Source organism: Malurus melanocephalus, unplaced genomic scaffold (assembly GCF_030028575.1).
Source record: "Malurus melanocephalus ecotype Western Australia unplaced genomic scaffold, MMel_1.1 scaffold_461, whole genome shotgun sequence".
Classification (NCBI taxonomy): Eukaryota; Metazoa; Chordata; class Aves; order Passeriformes; family Maluridae; genus Malurus; species Malurus melanocephalus.
In genome coordinates, this window is record NW_026623693.1 from 456660 (window position 1) to 472508 (window position 15849).

General features: G+C 38.4%; 1 protein-coding gene across 1 annotated transcript in view; it reads left to right on the forward strand.

Moving 5' to 3' along the window:
- The window catches only part of LOC130582086 (bifunctional heparan sulfate N-deacetylase/N-sulfotransferase 3), a 50917-nt gene that overhangs the window by 22291 nt on the left and 12777 nt on the right, over window positions 1-15849 (forward strand). The window contains exons 3-6 of the mRNA XM_057380576.1: window positions 1708-1795; window positions 2326-2480; window positions 5277-5462; window positions 7887-8015. Coding sequence (XP_057236559.1) covers window positions 1708-1795; window positions 2326-2480; window positions 5277-5462; window positions 7887-8015 — 558 coding nt within the window. The remainder of the gene's footprint in view (window positions 1-1707; window positions 1796-2325; window positions 2481-5276; window positions 5463-7886; window positions 8016-15849) is intronic.

A 15849-nucleotide genomic window follows, 5' to 3' on the forward strand; every position in this document is an offset into this window, starting at 1 on the left:
CAGGCTGTGCTTAGGATCCCCTCCCCTCCACACTGTGTGCCTTACTGCAGAAAGGGAATAGCTCTATTATTTGCATCCTACCCTTTTAATCATGCAGTGATAAAATCATTTCATTCAGGATGTTCTGAGCAGCTGTGGGTTCGTTTTGATATAAATCCTGTGCAGATTTGCTTTCTTTCATTGGAACAAGAAGCCTCCTTGGAGATCTTTGCACTTTCAGCCTGTGCAAAAGCCCTCGTTACAGCATTGCAAGATTTTTCACTTAATATTYATCATTCTGGAGCTTGTTTTCAATTATCTCCATTCTCTGCTTCATTTTGCTCGTTTCTTTAGTCTGACCCTGGTTCACAGGACAGTTTTCAGGCTTTGCAGTGAARGATGATGAACTTTACCAGGTGAGCCCTGGGAAAGACCTGAAGAGCTTGTGTGATCTGAGAAGATGGATATTGCCACAATCTGTAAAACGGATCATACTTTAGGGCATTGTAACTTGAGTGCACAATGCCTGATAACTAAACTGGACTTGACTTCCTGCTATTTTGTTGTTACTGGCATACCAGTTTAAAAAAATAGTAGGCAATTTACTTATATAATGAAAATGTCTAGAGAAACTAATTAAAATTACTGGCTCATATTTTTCAAGGCACTAAGTTGTCATTGAATTTCACAAGTGGGGAGCCTACTAGGCCTTTCAATCTTTGAAAATCTCCAGACATTTTAATCATTTTTGTGCTTTTAAATACATTCCCCTTTCATAACAAGTTACTCCTTTCTGACAATAATAATGCTTTCAACCACTTTATTCAAATCATTGTGCTATCCTGGATGTTGTCTTGCAAAACTTTTTGATGACCTTTTCTCATCTGTTTTGTGCTTGCTTTGCGAAGTTTGGAAAGCTGGGTGTCTGTTACACCTGAAAAACTGAGCAAGAAAACAACAGCTGGGTGTAAGAGTTTGGGAGATAACTCCTGAATGTAATATGTAAATGTTAGGAGTAACAAATCAAGAAGAGCATATTGAAATAAAAGAAGTGAAGGTTTATTTGATGAATAATGCTTTCCCCTTCTTCCTACGTGCTGGTTTTTTGTTTGTACTGCTTTAGTGCAAGTACATGATGCTGACAGTCAGTATGCTCACTGTCTGAGAAATGAGTCAGTTTGGGGGAGTCTGGGATCCAGTTCTTTTCTGTGGAGTAGGTTTGAGCTGGCTTCTTTCTGTCCTAGATTTTTCTTTATGCATTRCCTGTGAATTTGAACCATGACTGAAATGCTGTGGATGTTCTTGAACTGATGTAGAGAAATGTAATCAACAGTTGCTCTTCACCCTTTTCAATGGGGCAGTGCTGAGGGGGCACAGGAGATCTGAAAATCCTTCCTGGCTCAGTCCCAGGTTTACTGAGGGACCAGGGGAAGGTCTTTTCTCTGTGTGTGCCTTTSCTTTGCTATCTCATGGTTCAGGGAGTAATCCACTGTTCAATAGCTGGTCATCCTCATGAGGAAAATGATGGAGGTTTCATGCAGTCTTTAATCTTTATGTGGTGATAAAAATATCTGTGCTGCTTTATCTTACATGGGGAGCTGGTTTTTAATAGCAAAACCAATTGAAAGGACATATACCTGTAAAAATATTTATATTGTTGTATTAAATTTCTGTGCCAGGTTGTATTTTCTACAGGTATGTTTATATGGTGGGTTGTTTCTTTTTCAGGCCCTGCTTGACACTCAGAATCTTTTGAGAGCCCAGATTACAAATTTTACTTTCAACCTGGGATTTTCAGGGAAGTTTTACCACACAGGTAAGAATGAAACACTAAAATCACTTCGATTTTGATGGTGTTCTTTATAGTATGAGGACAGTAGGAATGATAGTCTAAGGGCACTGTGTTGCTGTGTTAGTTGCTGGTATGGAACAGATTAAATATCTCCTCTCTTTTATTAAAATTTAGTTCTTTTCAACCTGTTGATGAGTGGGAAAATCAATTTTCTATTGATTTCAYTGAGGGATCTGTTGAGTTACCACAGTTCATCCTTGTGATTTTTTCATCTCTGCCATAGAAATACAGCAATTTATATTATACTTTGAAATAATTTTSTACTTAAACCACTGTAGAAATAGGGAGAAATAAAAGAGAGGGTGTTGAATAGGATGTGAGCCAGCAAAATGGTCCTGGTTGTCCCATTTTGTCACCAGTGCCTTAGGAGGCAGGATTTTAAATGGTCACATCTTTATTATGTTAATATCATTCTCACATTTTCCAAAATTTGTCAAAATATAATAAAAGTGGAGACCTCGACTTTGGGAAATTTTTTTTTATTTCCTCTGCAGGGACTGAGGAGGAGGATGAGGGTGATGACCTGCTGCTGAGATCTGTGGATGAGTTCTGGTGGTTTCCYCACATGTGGAGTCACATGCAGCCACACCTCTTCCACAATGAGTCCTCACTGGTGGAGCAGATGATCCTCAACAAAAAATTTGCCTTAGTGAGTTGTATTTTTGCATTTAACGTTTGCATTTAAATTTTTCATTTTCTATTTAATGTAGGTGCAACTATTACTCTGTTTATATTAGAAAAACAAAATCAGGTTTCTGAGAGAGTAAATACTCCATAAAACATGTTAAATGACTTTGTAAAACCACTTTGTGAATCCATGTTAGGATTTGGTAAGTGTGCCACATTTTCAAAGATGCATTTCTGCAGGGATGGCCAATAACATCTTATATATTCCCTTTGGATCAACTTTAACTAAACTTTTTTGAAAAAGTTTTGAAAAGCACTGCCTTTGCTAATTATTTATTCACGACAAAGCTCTGAATCAAAACATTTCAGTGAGAATATAAGAAAAAACAAAACCAGATTTCAGGTCTGAGAGAGAAACAGATAAATTCTCTGTAGAGAAACAGATTACAGTTAATTTTGTACAATGTACCAAAACAAAATTGCCATACATAGTACATGTTATTTGTCTGAAGAGGTGTTAAGGCTTAAATAGGTACTATATCAAAGTATCAAACATAATTTGTTTGCTGAACTAATTTTACTTCTGCCTTTTCAAAATTCGCTGGTTGCTCTTTAGCTGGCAGGTAATGACTTTGKTCCTGGGAGGAGCAGGGGATTTGAAATACTGGAAGAAAGAAGAGAGTAATGGTTATGTGTCAGTGAGCACAGAAGGACAGGATAGACCTGACAATCATCCAGTTAAAGTTTGTATTTGAAAACTTGCCTTATAAGTGAGACACATGCTTTTTTTGAAAGATTTCACCAAGTTTGCTGTAAATTGTAGTTCTGTCGAGTACAGGATAGCCCTACTTCAATGTTTCCTTTAAGAAAGCATTTCAGTAGAAGTTAGATTCCTGAAAGTTTTAAAAATCTTGTGACCAGACTTGCCCTTTTCATATGATTCTGTGTACTGGTGCAAACTCCACAGGAAATGAATTGTGTCCTTGTAGTTATAGTGTGACCTAAGACATCCTCTGGGATTAGTCTGCTGGATGTAATCATTAAGTGTGTTATTAGGATAGTGCATATTCAGCCCTGCTTGATGTCACTTCAGCAAATGCCATTTTCTTCACTACTTTCRATGCTCTTAATACTTACTTGTACTTCGTATTAATTTTTTTCCTGTTTTGACATGCAGACATGAAGTTGCTCACTATATTTTGTTTGCTCAGAGCATTTAAAATAATAACAGAGAGAAGTATCCACTCCTTTGAAAGAGGCCAAAATTGCTGATGCCTCATGCATTATCCACTGAATGTGTGTATTGTGTGTGAGATGCTCAACTTGGGAATTACAGTTACTGAGYAGTAATGGACACAATGATACATTGAAGGTTATAGGCCCATTATTAGAGTGAAAGATTTAGAGTACATATTTATTACTGCCTATTCTGAAACTTGAGGGGAAAAATCTTAGAAATCAGACTTTTGTTTATAGATAAATGAAGAAGATTCAGTGGGACATTAGAGAAGGCAATTTCTTATGTGTTCTGTGAAGGTTTTCCTTTCTGATGTTTATGCATGCTTAAGGGAAGTAGGAAAGATAAAAGGAGGAAGAATTGGATAATCTRTGATGTAATTATATAGTGTAAAGCTGTGTAACTGATGAAATATACACATTTCACCTCCAGGAGGGCAGTTGTTACTTATTCCTGTTTGGCACATTACACAGGATGCCCTATAAGAATTTATTTTGCCATAAATTCTTGAAGGCTAACAAGAACCATTCTTTGAAACATAGAAAAGCCAGGGTTGTCCACTATGATTGAACCAGTTGTGTCTGTTACACACAGTAAATGGTTTTACTAATAACACCCCCAGGTTTCTAGAGATTTTCATGTTCCTTAGTGACTTCAAAGGAAGATGTCTGGACATCAACCAATATTTTGCACACACAGTATGACTGGAAAATAGAGTGAAGATGGCCATATCAATTCAAGCCRTATAAAAAACTATGGCAGAATTCAAAGGCAGTTCAAGGACAGTGTTCCTAAGTCATGGCAAAATGCTGTCTCAGGGACTGTGCATTCTGCTGGTCAGGCTGTCAAGGAGTATCTGCTATATACTGTTCCTTTGAAAAGTAACCTGGAGGAAGATTGAATATGGAGAGAGAATGTAATAGCAGCAAGGTCAGGATGTACACARGATAAACAACAGGAGTCCTCAGAACTAGGAAATGTGCTGCAAAAGGCTTTACTCTCCAACATCTGCCTGTAGACTGTTACAAGTGGTTATCTTTCATCCATTTTTAATACAACACTAAAATGGTTAAGCTGCTTTTTGAAAATGGATTTGGGTTTTGAATGGACTAGAGGGGAAAAGCAGTGACTGACATTCAGCTCCTTATCCAAGTAATTGTGGAGGGACATGTAGTGGAAATTGCAGTTTTATAGTTGTAGCTGCCAAATGCTAYGTGTTGTGTTGAGTATGTGCCAGTGATTTTTCTCTCTGAAATTGGAGTTTTTGAGCAAATTCCTTGCAAGAACTTGAAAGAGTGCAGCTTTCTGTTTAATGTAGATTGCAGAAACCAACATAAAATACATTTATATCCTTCTTCACTACGTACTCATAGAAATATTTAGTAAAAGGCTTTTGTCTTAAAATCCTTTGTTTCATCTTCACCGTGCCTTCTATCTCCTTCCAGATCAGCCTGTTTTAATATTACTGTTCCTTGCATTTCAGATGTGTTCTCGGTCTTTTGCAAACAAAGCATTTGAGAAATGTCAGAACATYAAGTTTCTTCAATTTTTGAGGGCAGCCATTGTTCTGTTATGTTTCAGGAACATGGGATTCCAACTGACTTGGGCTATGCAGTGGCTCCACACCACTCAGGAGTCTATCCAGTACACGTTCAACTTTATGAGGCCTGGAAAAAGGTCTGGAACATCAGAGTTACCAGCACAGAAGAATACCCACATCTGAAACCTGCAAGGTACAGGCGAGGCTTCATCCACAAAAACATCATGGTGAGTTGTATTGCTGATGATTTTGTATTCTACCATTTCATGAACAATTTCTTTTTAAGCGGAAGAGCGGGGTATCCTGAAAGTTCACATTGTGAGAAGCACGTATTGCTATGCATAAGTAGCAAGATATATTTGACAGTTTCTTGTTAATTAAAATCAGTCTGGTGCTGGTGATGTTTCTGCTGATGAAGGTGGCATCCAGGCACCCTGCTGTCAGCAGTTAACAGGCTGTTGACTGTTCTAGTCCTACTGTTAATGCTGGTTCATGGAGCTCAAGGAAAAAGTCAATTTTGCATCATTTAACACAATATGCTGGGTTAGATTTCTGTCAGGTTTTTAATTTGCATAGTACCATTAACTGCAAAAGAATATTGTCAGGTTATGCCATCACAGAATCTGRATCTCAGTGGGTGCAGACTTTTGTCTTCCCTATGAACTGTGCACGGTTGCTGTTGTTTGGCTTCCTGCCACACACAGATGTGAACTGTGCTTTGCACCCTGCCTTAACCTAAGGAGCCTGCAGGGAGGGAAGGCAGCCCCCACACCACCTCCAGGCTGCTGAAGTGCTCTCAAATCCCCCAGTTTTCCTGAATTACATCATTCACAGCCGTGTTTGCCAGGAGGAAGGGCTCGTACACAGCTGACACGGAAGGCGTTGTGCTGCTGCCATCTGGTCACTGGGGCGGAGGCTATTTCAGATTCACATCTCGTCATTATTATCTCACAAGYGTTTCAAAACAGCTTTCCAAAATACTTGGTGGCATGTTCCCAAGGAACTTTCTTTTGGAGACTGTAGGAGAGCAGTGAATGAGTGCCCTGTGCTGTCCCTCTGGCTGCAAYAAGCACTTTGGGGAGGTCGAGTGCCTTGGCACAACACTGCCATTTAGAACAGAATTCTGATATTGTTCTCAGGTTGCCATGGATACCACTTTCCTAAGCTAAATAGTAATATTTTAAAGTTTTGATCTATTTTTGGGTGAAGCAAATGAAAATGATCTCCAGAAATCCATTGACACTGTATAGGGTTGAGCTGTGGTTTGTTCTCCTTAAAGCAGTCACTGTATGTGAAATAATGGGTTCTTGGATATGCTCAGGGAGCACAGAGCATTTGGGGAAGGTGGATTAACTCAGAATCTCCAAAAATCTCTTCTATAAATATTTGTAAAAACATGTCATTTGAGGATACATRAAGAGATTTAACACAAGGATGGTGCAGCCAAAAATCTATTTCCAAACCCAGTCATACAAACACCTGTTTAGGGAGTCTCAAGCTTACAGTTCTCCAGGGCAAATGCATCAGTATTTTACATCTCCAGGSTAATAGTAATGAATACACTCAGTAAGAACATTGTTGGGTAAGATTTGCCAGCGCATCTCCCATTCAGTACAGCTTCATTCCCTGCTTCTGTGAAGAGTTGTTCTCCTGTTCCATCAATGAAATCCAAAGGTTTTTTAAAAACATAGGCAAGTTTATAGCAGATGTACAAATTCCATACGTTTTCTGACAGCACAGAATTTACTATCTGTGATCACAATATTCTCTACATCACAAAAAAACTTTGAGAAATGAAACTGCAAGAAAGAGTATCTACAAAACCACAGCCTGTGTCAAATAAGGCATTTGTATACTTTAAAAGTTAATCTGTCATAAGAATCCCAGTTTAAGCATTATACATGAAYATCCATACTCAGCTGTTGATTTTCCATAAGGAATAGACATAATTCAAATAGTCTCCATCAAATTACTTTCTGAATCCAATAGAAAATATTTTGAATTTCTGATGAAAAACATTACTGCATTTATTAGTTGTACATATTCAAAAGATTTATTCTTGGAATTCTTTTTACAATATTTTTTTCTTGTACTACTTACTTTAACCTGTGTTAAAAAAAAAAGTACAGTTGAATGAGAAGTAAATCTTTCTTTTTTAAGGCGAGCCTTACTGGCAAAATTCCACATGTGTCAGTGTAGAATTATTATTGGTGGTGATGCCTAGGCCAAAAAAAACCCAATTTGMCTTTCCAATTACAGTTTAAATTTAAAAGAAAGCCATCCATCAGATAAAAGTGGAACTGATTGATAYGATACAGACTGATAATATTTTAGATTATCTTTCACATTGTATTAAAACTTTAGACTTCAAATAGTGGGGTTTAGGATGAGGTGTTATGGATAGAATGAGTTTGAGGAGGTTGCAGAATTTTAATTTGGTGATTGAGATCAGTCCCCAGTTTCAAACAAAATCTGATGACTTTTTGGATGTAGTGATTTTAGTGATAATAATTCAATTACTGTTGATTTCTAGAAAAATTGAGATGCCAAATATACCCAAYGATTATCAGTTATATGTTCTCCTCTGACTTTCATTATCTTGTTAGAAGTATAAACTCTTGAATTTTTTTGATTTTTTTTCACAAATTCAGGTGCTTCCTAGGCAAACTTGTGGCTTATTCACCCACACCATTTTCTATAAAGAGTATCCTGGAGGTCCAAAGGAACTAGACAAAAGTATTCAAGGAGGAGAGCTGTTCTTCACAGTGGTTCTCAATCCAGTAAGTACAGTGGAATTTTGAAATGTTTCATTTATTAAAGGAAAAGTTGCTGAAGGTTCCAAGGCAGATCAGCTGGGTCTCTCAAACAGTAATGATTACTCACAATGAGCTCCTCTGCTTTTTCACTTAATTCAATTAAGATCTGATAAATGTTCTATTAGTTGTACAAAACAATCTCTACCTTTTTTTTGAAACTGTTGTGTTAGTAAAGCAGAATTGCCAGCCTGTCTTGTCCTTTACTTTTTGCATGAAATAAGACCATTGAGATTTCATTTCTAGAAGAATTTAAATGTAAAGAACTGCTACGAATATCTCAGGTAAAGTCCATTTTTCTGCTCTGCCAAAGTCGTGATGCAGAGTGTTGGGAGCATTTATTGAGCTGAGAAGGCTGCAAGCAAGGAACACTTGGGCTGCAATCAGTTTTGAGGAATTTCAGTTGCTCTTTCATAGCAGCTTCAAAGAAAAGATCCAAGTAAAAGAACCACAGAGTTCAAAGAAAAGATCTGAGTAAATGAGCCACATCTGCTTAACCTTTCATTTATCTTTAATGGGAGATAAACAACAAGTGAGGTGATGAAGCTACAGAACACTGACAGGAGAGCAGCATAGTACTTCAAAATGGCAAGGGATTAGGTCAGCTGCTTCAAAACTGACCTTTCAAACAAGCTTTTAGGTGAGGTTTTCRTTTGGGCTCCAAATCAAACATATAAATAAAAATCTGCTGGTTTATAGAAATGTAGTCACTGGCAATGCCAAAGGGAACAAAACATGTTTCCGCTCAAATGTTTTGGAATAATAGCCTAAATATTTTGTGCCCTTTTTTAGTCTTCCACGGTTTGATGCTGTTCAAAAGGAAACAGTTTCTGTAAGCTACTTCAGCAATTTATGTGCTGGTCTAATTTTCAAGCCTCAGATTCTTTAGGGCTATAATTTTGACTCTTTGAGAGCAGTTMCTGTGTTTTGTTCCCCTTTTTCATGTTTATATAGCAGAATCAGGAGGTAAAAACTTCACTTCCTTAGCACATGTGAGGTTCTTCTAGAGAGTGGCAGTAGTTGCAGTCCTGGCTTTGATGATGTGAATCATTTCAGGCACAGGGTGGAATCAGTCATACAATGGTGTGGAAGGGACCTTCACGACCATCTAGTTCTAACTGCCATGTTAATAGAGCTGAGACCTGGAAAATTCATTGGATGGGGAAGGTGTTGGTACCACAGCAGTGCTTTGGCAATATGTGGATTTTGACTAGAAGTTATTAGAGTASCAAATTAGACTTAGAGGAGCGCACTGGAACAATATTTTGAGTCAGGACAAAATATATTCCACATTGAAATACAGCCACAACAGCCCAAACCTATTTTACAACAGTAGGGAAACAGTAAAATTGAATATGAGTGCTCGAGGCATAAGCCTTTTAAATGAAAACAGCTAAGAGAATGGAGGAGAATAACMAGAAAAGCAGTGAAACATTAATGATTTTTGATATTCATCATGGAAGTTTGATCATGCCTTTCTGACCTCGTGGAATGTGAGTACTGTACTGGCTTTTTATATATTGCAATTAGGTCTTTGATTCATGCATTGCTATGTAGACTGTGTGATCATCTCCTTCTGAAAATTATGATATCCCCAATACAATACAGGCTAAAAGAATAKAAGTTAAATGCARTGCTTTCTAAATGTAACTGTAAATGGATATTAGGGCAAAATCTGCCCAAKACTCTTTTTAAGGAGTGCCTTTGAAAAGAYGATGCATTTGGTTTTAAATAYCTGCTTAGAAACGGTTTCTCAAGTYYTGAGTATTAGCCTGGCATGTAGTCAATTTAGARATTAAGGTTTGTACCTTTGTGGGTTTTAGGTCTTGCATGTATTTATGCCCAAATTTGCAAGTCAGAGTTGGGAAAAAAAATAGACATTAAAATGAAGACTAAGTAGCTTTAGGAGAATGTCTAATTACAGAGTGGCATTTTGGGTTTCATGAGCTTTCCTATGTTTTCATTAAAATTGCTCAGATTTTACTATGTGAAACACCCAGCTTTTGAGAGATGCAAAAATTCTATTATGAGGCTTTTTCCAAATGTTATTTTTCATTAATACAAACAAAACTAAAAGGAGAAAACACTACCCATGAATCATTACAATGTCAGCTAAACAATATTCTCGATAATGAGTACATAAATAGATTCCAAACCTGGAAAATGTGAGTGTGAATGTTAATCTTCACAAATTTGTTCAGTATATTTGATATGGAAGGGAATGTAGTTTTTRAGGTTAAGAGTTCAGAAACTGAGTACCCTACACTGAAATAAGTGCCCCTGAGAATGAAGCCCAAATTTCCCAGTGGTTTGGCTGTAGCTRTTCACAGGAGAGGCTCTGTGTTCAGAAGACACCCGAATTCTGAAGTGCCACCGAGCTGCAAAAGAGCCCAAGCACTAACAGAATGCTATTATCCTCTCTTCAAGTGGTATTTTGTGTGTCTGTCTCCTGTTAAAGATCTTGCTGACTGCAGCGGCCCTCGGGCGAGATGGTGCTATATCAGGATCTTGCACAAAATGTTTCACAAGAAAAGAAAAGGCAAGCTTCAGCAGCCTGTATTATTGGTGTACTGGAATTATTTCCCCCCCATTATCAGCYGAATAATTGACTTACAGGCAAGTTGAGTGACTTGCACTGATTTAGCCAGGGAATTCTGCAGCAAAGCTACAAGGAAARCATTGTAGAAGTGTGTAGTAATGAGTATCTTATCTAATCAGACATATCTCCTTCTCTGGTTTATTGTCTCACATTGTTACTGGTTTTCATTCCACTGTCCTGAATTTTAGCAACTGTTGTTCTTGATAAACTTGTTAGGMTCTTCAGTGATTGCGGATTCATCTCTCTCTGCAATATCCAGTGAAATTCTTGGATTAGTGAACAAATTTCTCTTCAGCGTTTCTTAGAATGAAATTGTACCAGTCTTCTAAATATGTCTTGTAAGTGGTGAAGGAAGTGAGCCATTAGGTTTTAAGCTATGTTTGAAGCTGTCAGTATAGACACTGCCATCAGCTGTGTCATTGCTTCTCAGCTGTGCTAGGAAATCTCCTTATCAATACTTGTAAGAGGCTATCAATACTTCTGAACTGCTCTGGAAGTAATTAGCCCTAACAAGCAAGCCAAATGGAACATAGCTGAACTGAATTTTTGGATCTGCACATTTTGTTCTGAATGAGGTCACTGGRGTTTTTCTTATTCCTTCCCATTGTTGTTCCTGTTAGTGGGATAATGCATAGATGTATCCATGTTCCTTATTCTTCAAATCATTAATACACCGGGGAAGGAATTGAGTTGAAAATAACATGGACTGGAGTATATCTCATCTACCTTCTASCAGTTATTTAGACTTTTTTCCTAAAGTTCATGTCGCTTTCAGATTATTAGATGGAGGGTGTATTTTGATTCTAAAATGCAGGTAATCTAGTAAACCCAATTTTTCTTAATCTAAGACTGTAGTTTATTTACAGAGAGATGTGATCTRAACCAGTATCCTAGGCTTCTATTCAGTAGTGTCAGTAAAAGGTAAAATGCCTCAGTTTAACCCTGCAGAARGCACACATAACCCAATCCTAATAGATCCTTTAACCTATGGAAGATACAGATCTGAAGCTTTTCTATCCTATGATATCAATGTTTAAGGGTAACCAACAGTTCAYTAAATTTTTCTGTACCCTTCCTGCCCCTAAGGAAAACAAATATAAAAGAATACAGTAATTGCATTACCTGTGCTTACAAGCACTTCCTTGCAAAGTACTGTGTCTACAGATGGAAAGAAAAGGGAAAATGCCCTGTGGAGAGGAATTTGGTGAAAGCCTTCAAATGGTTGACARCCCAACAATGACACTAATGTGTAGCCAGCTGTGTGCTCTTGACATGGTTACAGCAGTGCTGATGAAGAGGAAGGACTGTTAATGCTTTAGGCCCTTTGTCTGATTGATCTTAAAATAATTGTAATCTTTGTATGCTTTCAGTTCTAAGTATTATTTTCTTCTAATTTTTACCTCTCCCCAGTTGCAGTGAGTAGAGCTGTTATTAAGCTAATTGACTTGCAGCAAGGGAGAAATTATCTCCTTTAGCACTGAAAATGAGAGGATTTGTATGAGCATCAGCAGAACCTGCTGTATCTTAATTTGACCCTGAAGTGGCACTGCAGAAAAAAGTACAAATCCGAAAGCATTCAGACTCAAATCTTCCCTTTCTGTCCATCCTGCTTGGCACAGCCTCATTAACTGTGCTGAGTGTGAGGAGCAGGAAAGGTAGTTCAGTGGACCCAGTTCATGGCTAAGTGAGAAAGGCATTGGTTTCATCTCTTCCCTGTCCTCTCATTCCAGGAGCTCTTGAGAACCCCAGCTATAATTGCCTTTATTTTGGGCAGGGAGGAAAATCAGTTTTGCTGAGCAAATGCAAAAGAAATACAAAAAAAATATGTAGTTTTGTATTCTTTGCCTTCCTATCTGTTCTTCAAAGCCCACTCATAAAAGCCAGACAGAATTTTTTTGGGTGGAATAGAGAAAAATACAAAAAAATCCTAACTGAACAGGCAATGTGGAAAGGCTGTAAGACAGACAGGCATTTCTGATTCTTTAGAGGTTATGCCTTATAACTGTGGACCGGAAATGCATTGAAACTGTGACAATAAGAAACCTTTACTCTTCTCTGATCCTTRAAATTCTTGAATGGAAACCTTTGTGCCAGTGGTTTAGAGTGAAGCAAGTCTTTTGGACAGTGCCACCAGCAGAGTCACTAGGGAAATGAGCAACAGAGGGGTTCCTGACTGTCAGATAAATAATTCAGAATTAAAAATACATCGTTTTCTTCGAGCTCCTAACTCTTCCCTGGCTCCATCATGTTTGTAGTGGAGACACCACTACGGAGATGGAATTCCAGTTGCTGGCAGTCTGTGAGTGGACAGGTCTGTGGCAGCTTGCAAGCACCAGGACAACCTCAGGGCTAAAAAGAGAGTTGCAAGCTGGGGTCTCCGTGGTGGAATTGAACACAGCTTTCCTGCAAGAATACAGGTCTGAAAGGATTGTCTTTTGGCTATTGAAAATACATACTCAATATAGGCTGTGCTCTGATTTGTTAYTCTATCACTTTGGCAGTCTAATGGAGCAAAACCTGCTGTTACTGAGTCTCTGAATACCTGAAACAAAACTGTTTGGAGTAACTTGGAAACAATAGCAGAACTGCAAACAGAGTGTGCACAATGCCAAATTAATTGGAATATAGGTGTTCTGAGAGTTAGATGTACTCTCGTGGCCTGTAAACATTTGCTCAGGAGCTGAAACACCAGCAATATTCCAAATTGGTAATGCATCTGCTTCTAGTGCCTAGCTGAGACCACAGAATTAATTGTCAATCATAATTTAGCTTCATTTTGAAGGGTTGTGCAGAACTTCATTGAGCTGSGAGGCCTCAATCTGCCTTTAAACGTTGTTGCACAGATGGGAGGGTGACACAGTGCCTGTGACAAAAGTACCTCCATGACTGGTTTATTAGTAGGAATTTATCACAGTTGGAATTGCCTGCAATAGATCTATATAGGGTAAAAAARKKSCYWWTWAAWWWKWARKKKTTWWTWMMRGTTTTTTTCTTATACCAACTCCTCWAGTTYCAGATTTSAAATGCCAAAATAATTAATTTCTGTAAGATCATCAGTGTTCTGCRAGTTTCAGACTTCCCTCCACTTCCCTGATGCTTGCCACAGCTGACCTCTGCAAAGAGAGCCTTCTCTCTGCTCTAGGATCTGATGGTGGCAGCTTAACAGAGACCCCTTGACTCCAGGGGAAGAAGCCAGGAGCCCTAAGAAGGGCCAGTCAGTCACTCTTGGGGGTGGTGATAACATTCCTTTGGGAGGCAGGCAGCTCTGGTTTTGTCAGCAAACAGCAGCTGTCTCCAAGACTCCAGAAACTTAGTTAGAAGTGTCCTTGTGTAATTCCAATAYGTGCAGCATCCTAATAATTTTTCAAACATCTATCCAGCACAACATCCATGACTGTAAGTTGGGTAATCTGTTGAATTGTTTCATTCTGCATAAGTTGTTTGTCAAGCAKCTCTCTGTTCTTGATACATAATTTAGATCATGCTGGTTCATTGTTTCCTGAGATGTGATTTGATAGCAGCAACTCCTTGGTCTCAAGTCTGGTGACCTAGAAGCTCTTGCCTCTAATTGGGAAATGTTGTAGTGAGGAAATATGCAGAGCAGAATGAGCAGTCAAAAAGATAAAAGCTCATTCTCCTGAGTGCTTGTTCTCATTTCCCTGCCTTTCTGCAGTACCAGTCAGAATCCCACATAAAATYAGGACTGGGGAAGGAGAGCAAACATAACTTAGACCTCTGCCCTTTTACTCTGGGGAAGGAGAAAATGCTGAGAAGAAGCTGGAAGGAGAAGGCAGAGCACAGGAAAGCACTTTTGCTGTTCTGATCTGAAAATGTSTGAGGGCAGGAAAGGAGCTGCTGCCCAGAGGCTGGATTTAGTCCCAAACTATCATTTTAAAAATTGTCTGCATTCCATTTCAGTTCCCTCGTGAAGGATATTAAATCCCGTGGAGAGCGTGCACTGAAGTGCAACCAAGATGATGGTTTGTTTATGAGGAACAGCTAAAAAAGGGTGATCCTTCTGCACTGAAATAAAGAAAGTGCTGAGATGCCCRAAAGAAATTATTTGAGAAGAGGGCTGGAAATAATAAAATCAAATAAGCTCTTTTTATCTGAAAGGGAGGTTAAAATGCTTGTTTGAGTAAATATAAATCCATTCACAACTGCCTCCCTTTTGAAGGAGGAATAAAGAAATATATGAAGCTCTGTCTGTTTTTTACAGCATTTCCCAGAGGTGGAAGATTATTGAACAAATAGTGTTATTTACTAGGTCTAGCCTTGTGAGATGGCCACAGAGGATTCCTTTTATGTCTCCTGATTGGTGGCTCCAAGAGAGTAAATCTTCAGAAGCATAGCATGCTTTTAGTTGCAGAGAAAGAATAATGATTGTTCTTAATTAGAWCTTGTTTGAATGACTCAGGGCATGGTATCGTAGAGCAAATCAAAGCATCAGAACCCAGTAAGGAAGGRGAAAAGTAATCATTTTGTTTTGTGTGGTGCGAAATGGCACCACCTGCAGATGACAGGGGAATGATGTTTTGCCCATCCTTCTGCACGGGGAAGTGGGGAGTTCTCCACCATCCCTCTCAGCTCATTTGGGGTATTTTTGATGCCATATAGAGGAGATCTTTTATACCATGTAAAGTCATGTTTTAGATCATGTATCTGGTTGATTAACTATGGACTTCTTTACAAGATTCAGCCATTTGAACCAGCATTTGATCGTCTTTTTATTGTAAATAATTAACCATCAAGTATTTTACTTTAAAAAAACATAACTAAAATGGGAGCTTAGGTCTCTGATAATTTTTCCCCTTCACTGACACAGTTTTATAYGCTGGAAATTATTTATGATGATRTGTCCAGTCAATTTCTCAGCCTGCACTGACATTCTTAAAATTACAGTGATATTCTCTTCAGGGAAAGAATAATAATATTTTCCCTGAACTGCAATCTTTTTGCTTCCCTCACTTTTTCTTTCATGGCAGTGCTGTAGCTGTTGGCAGGTGAGGAGTTGCCAGGAGGAGAATTGACATTAAAAATGTCAGAGGTCAGCCYACAGGTAGGAAAGAAAGGGGCTGTCAAGAAAGCAAGTTAACCTTCTTTATGGAAACCTGCTGATTTTATCTGTAGTGAGAACAACATAGTCCTGTGGCTGCTCTGTTCCTGCTTTCAGAACTGAAATACAAAAGGGAACTTGAAAAG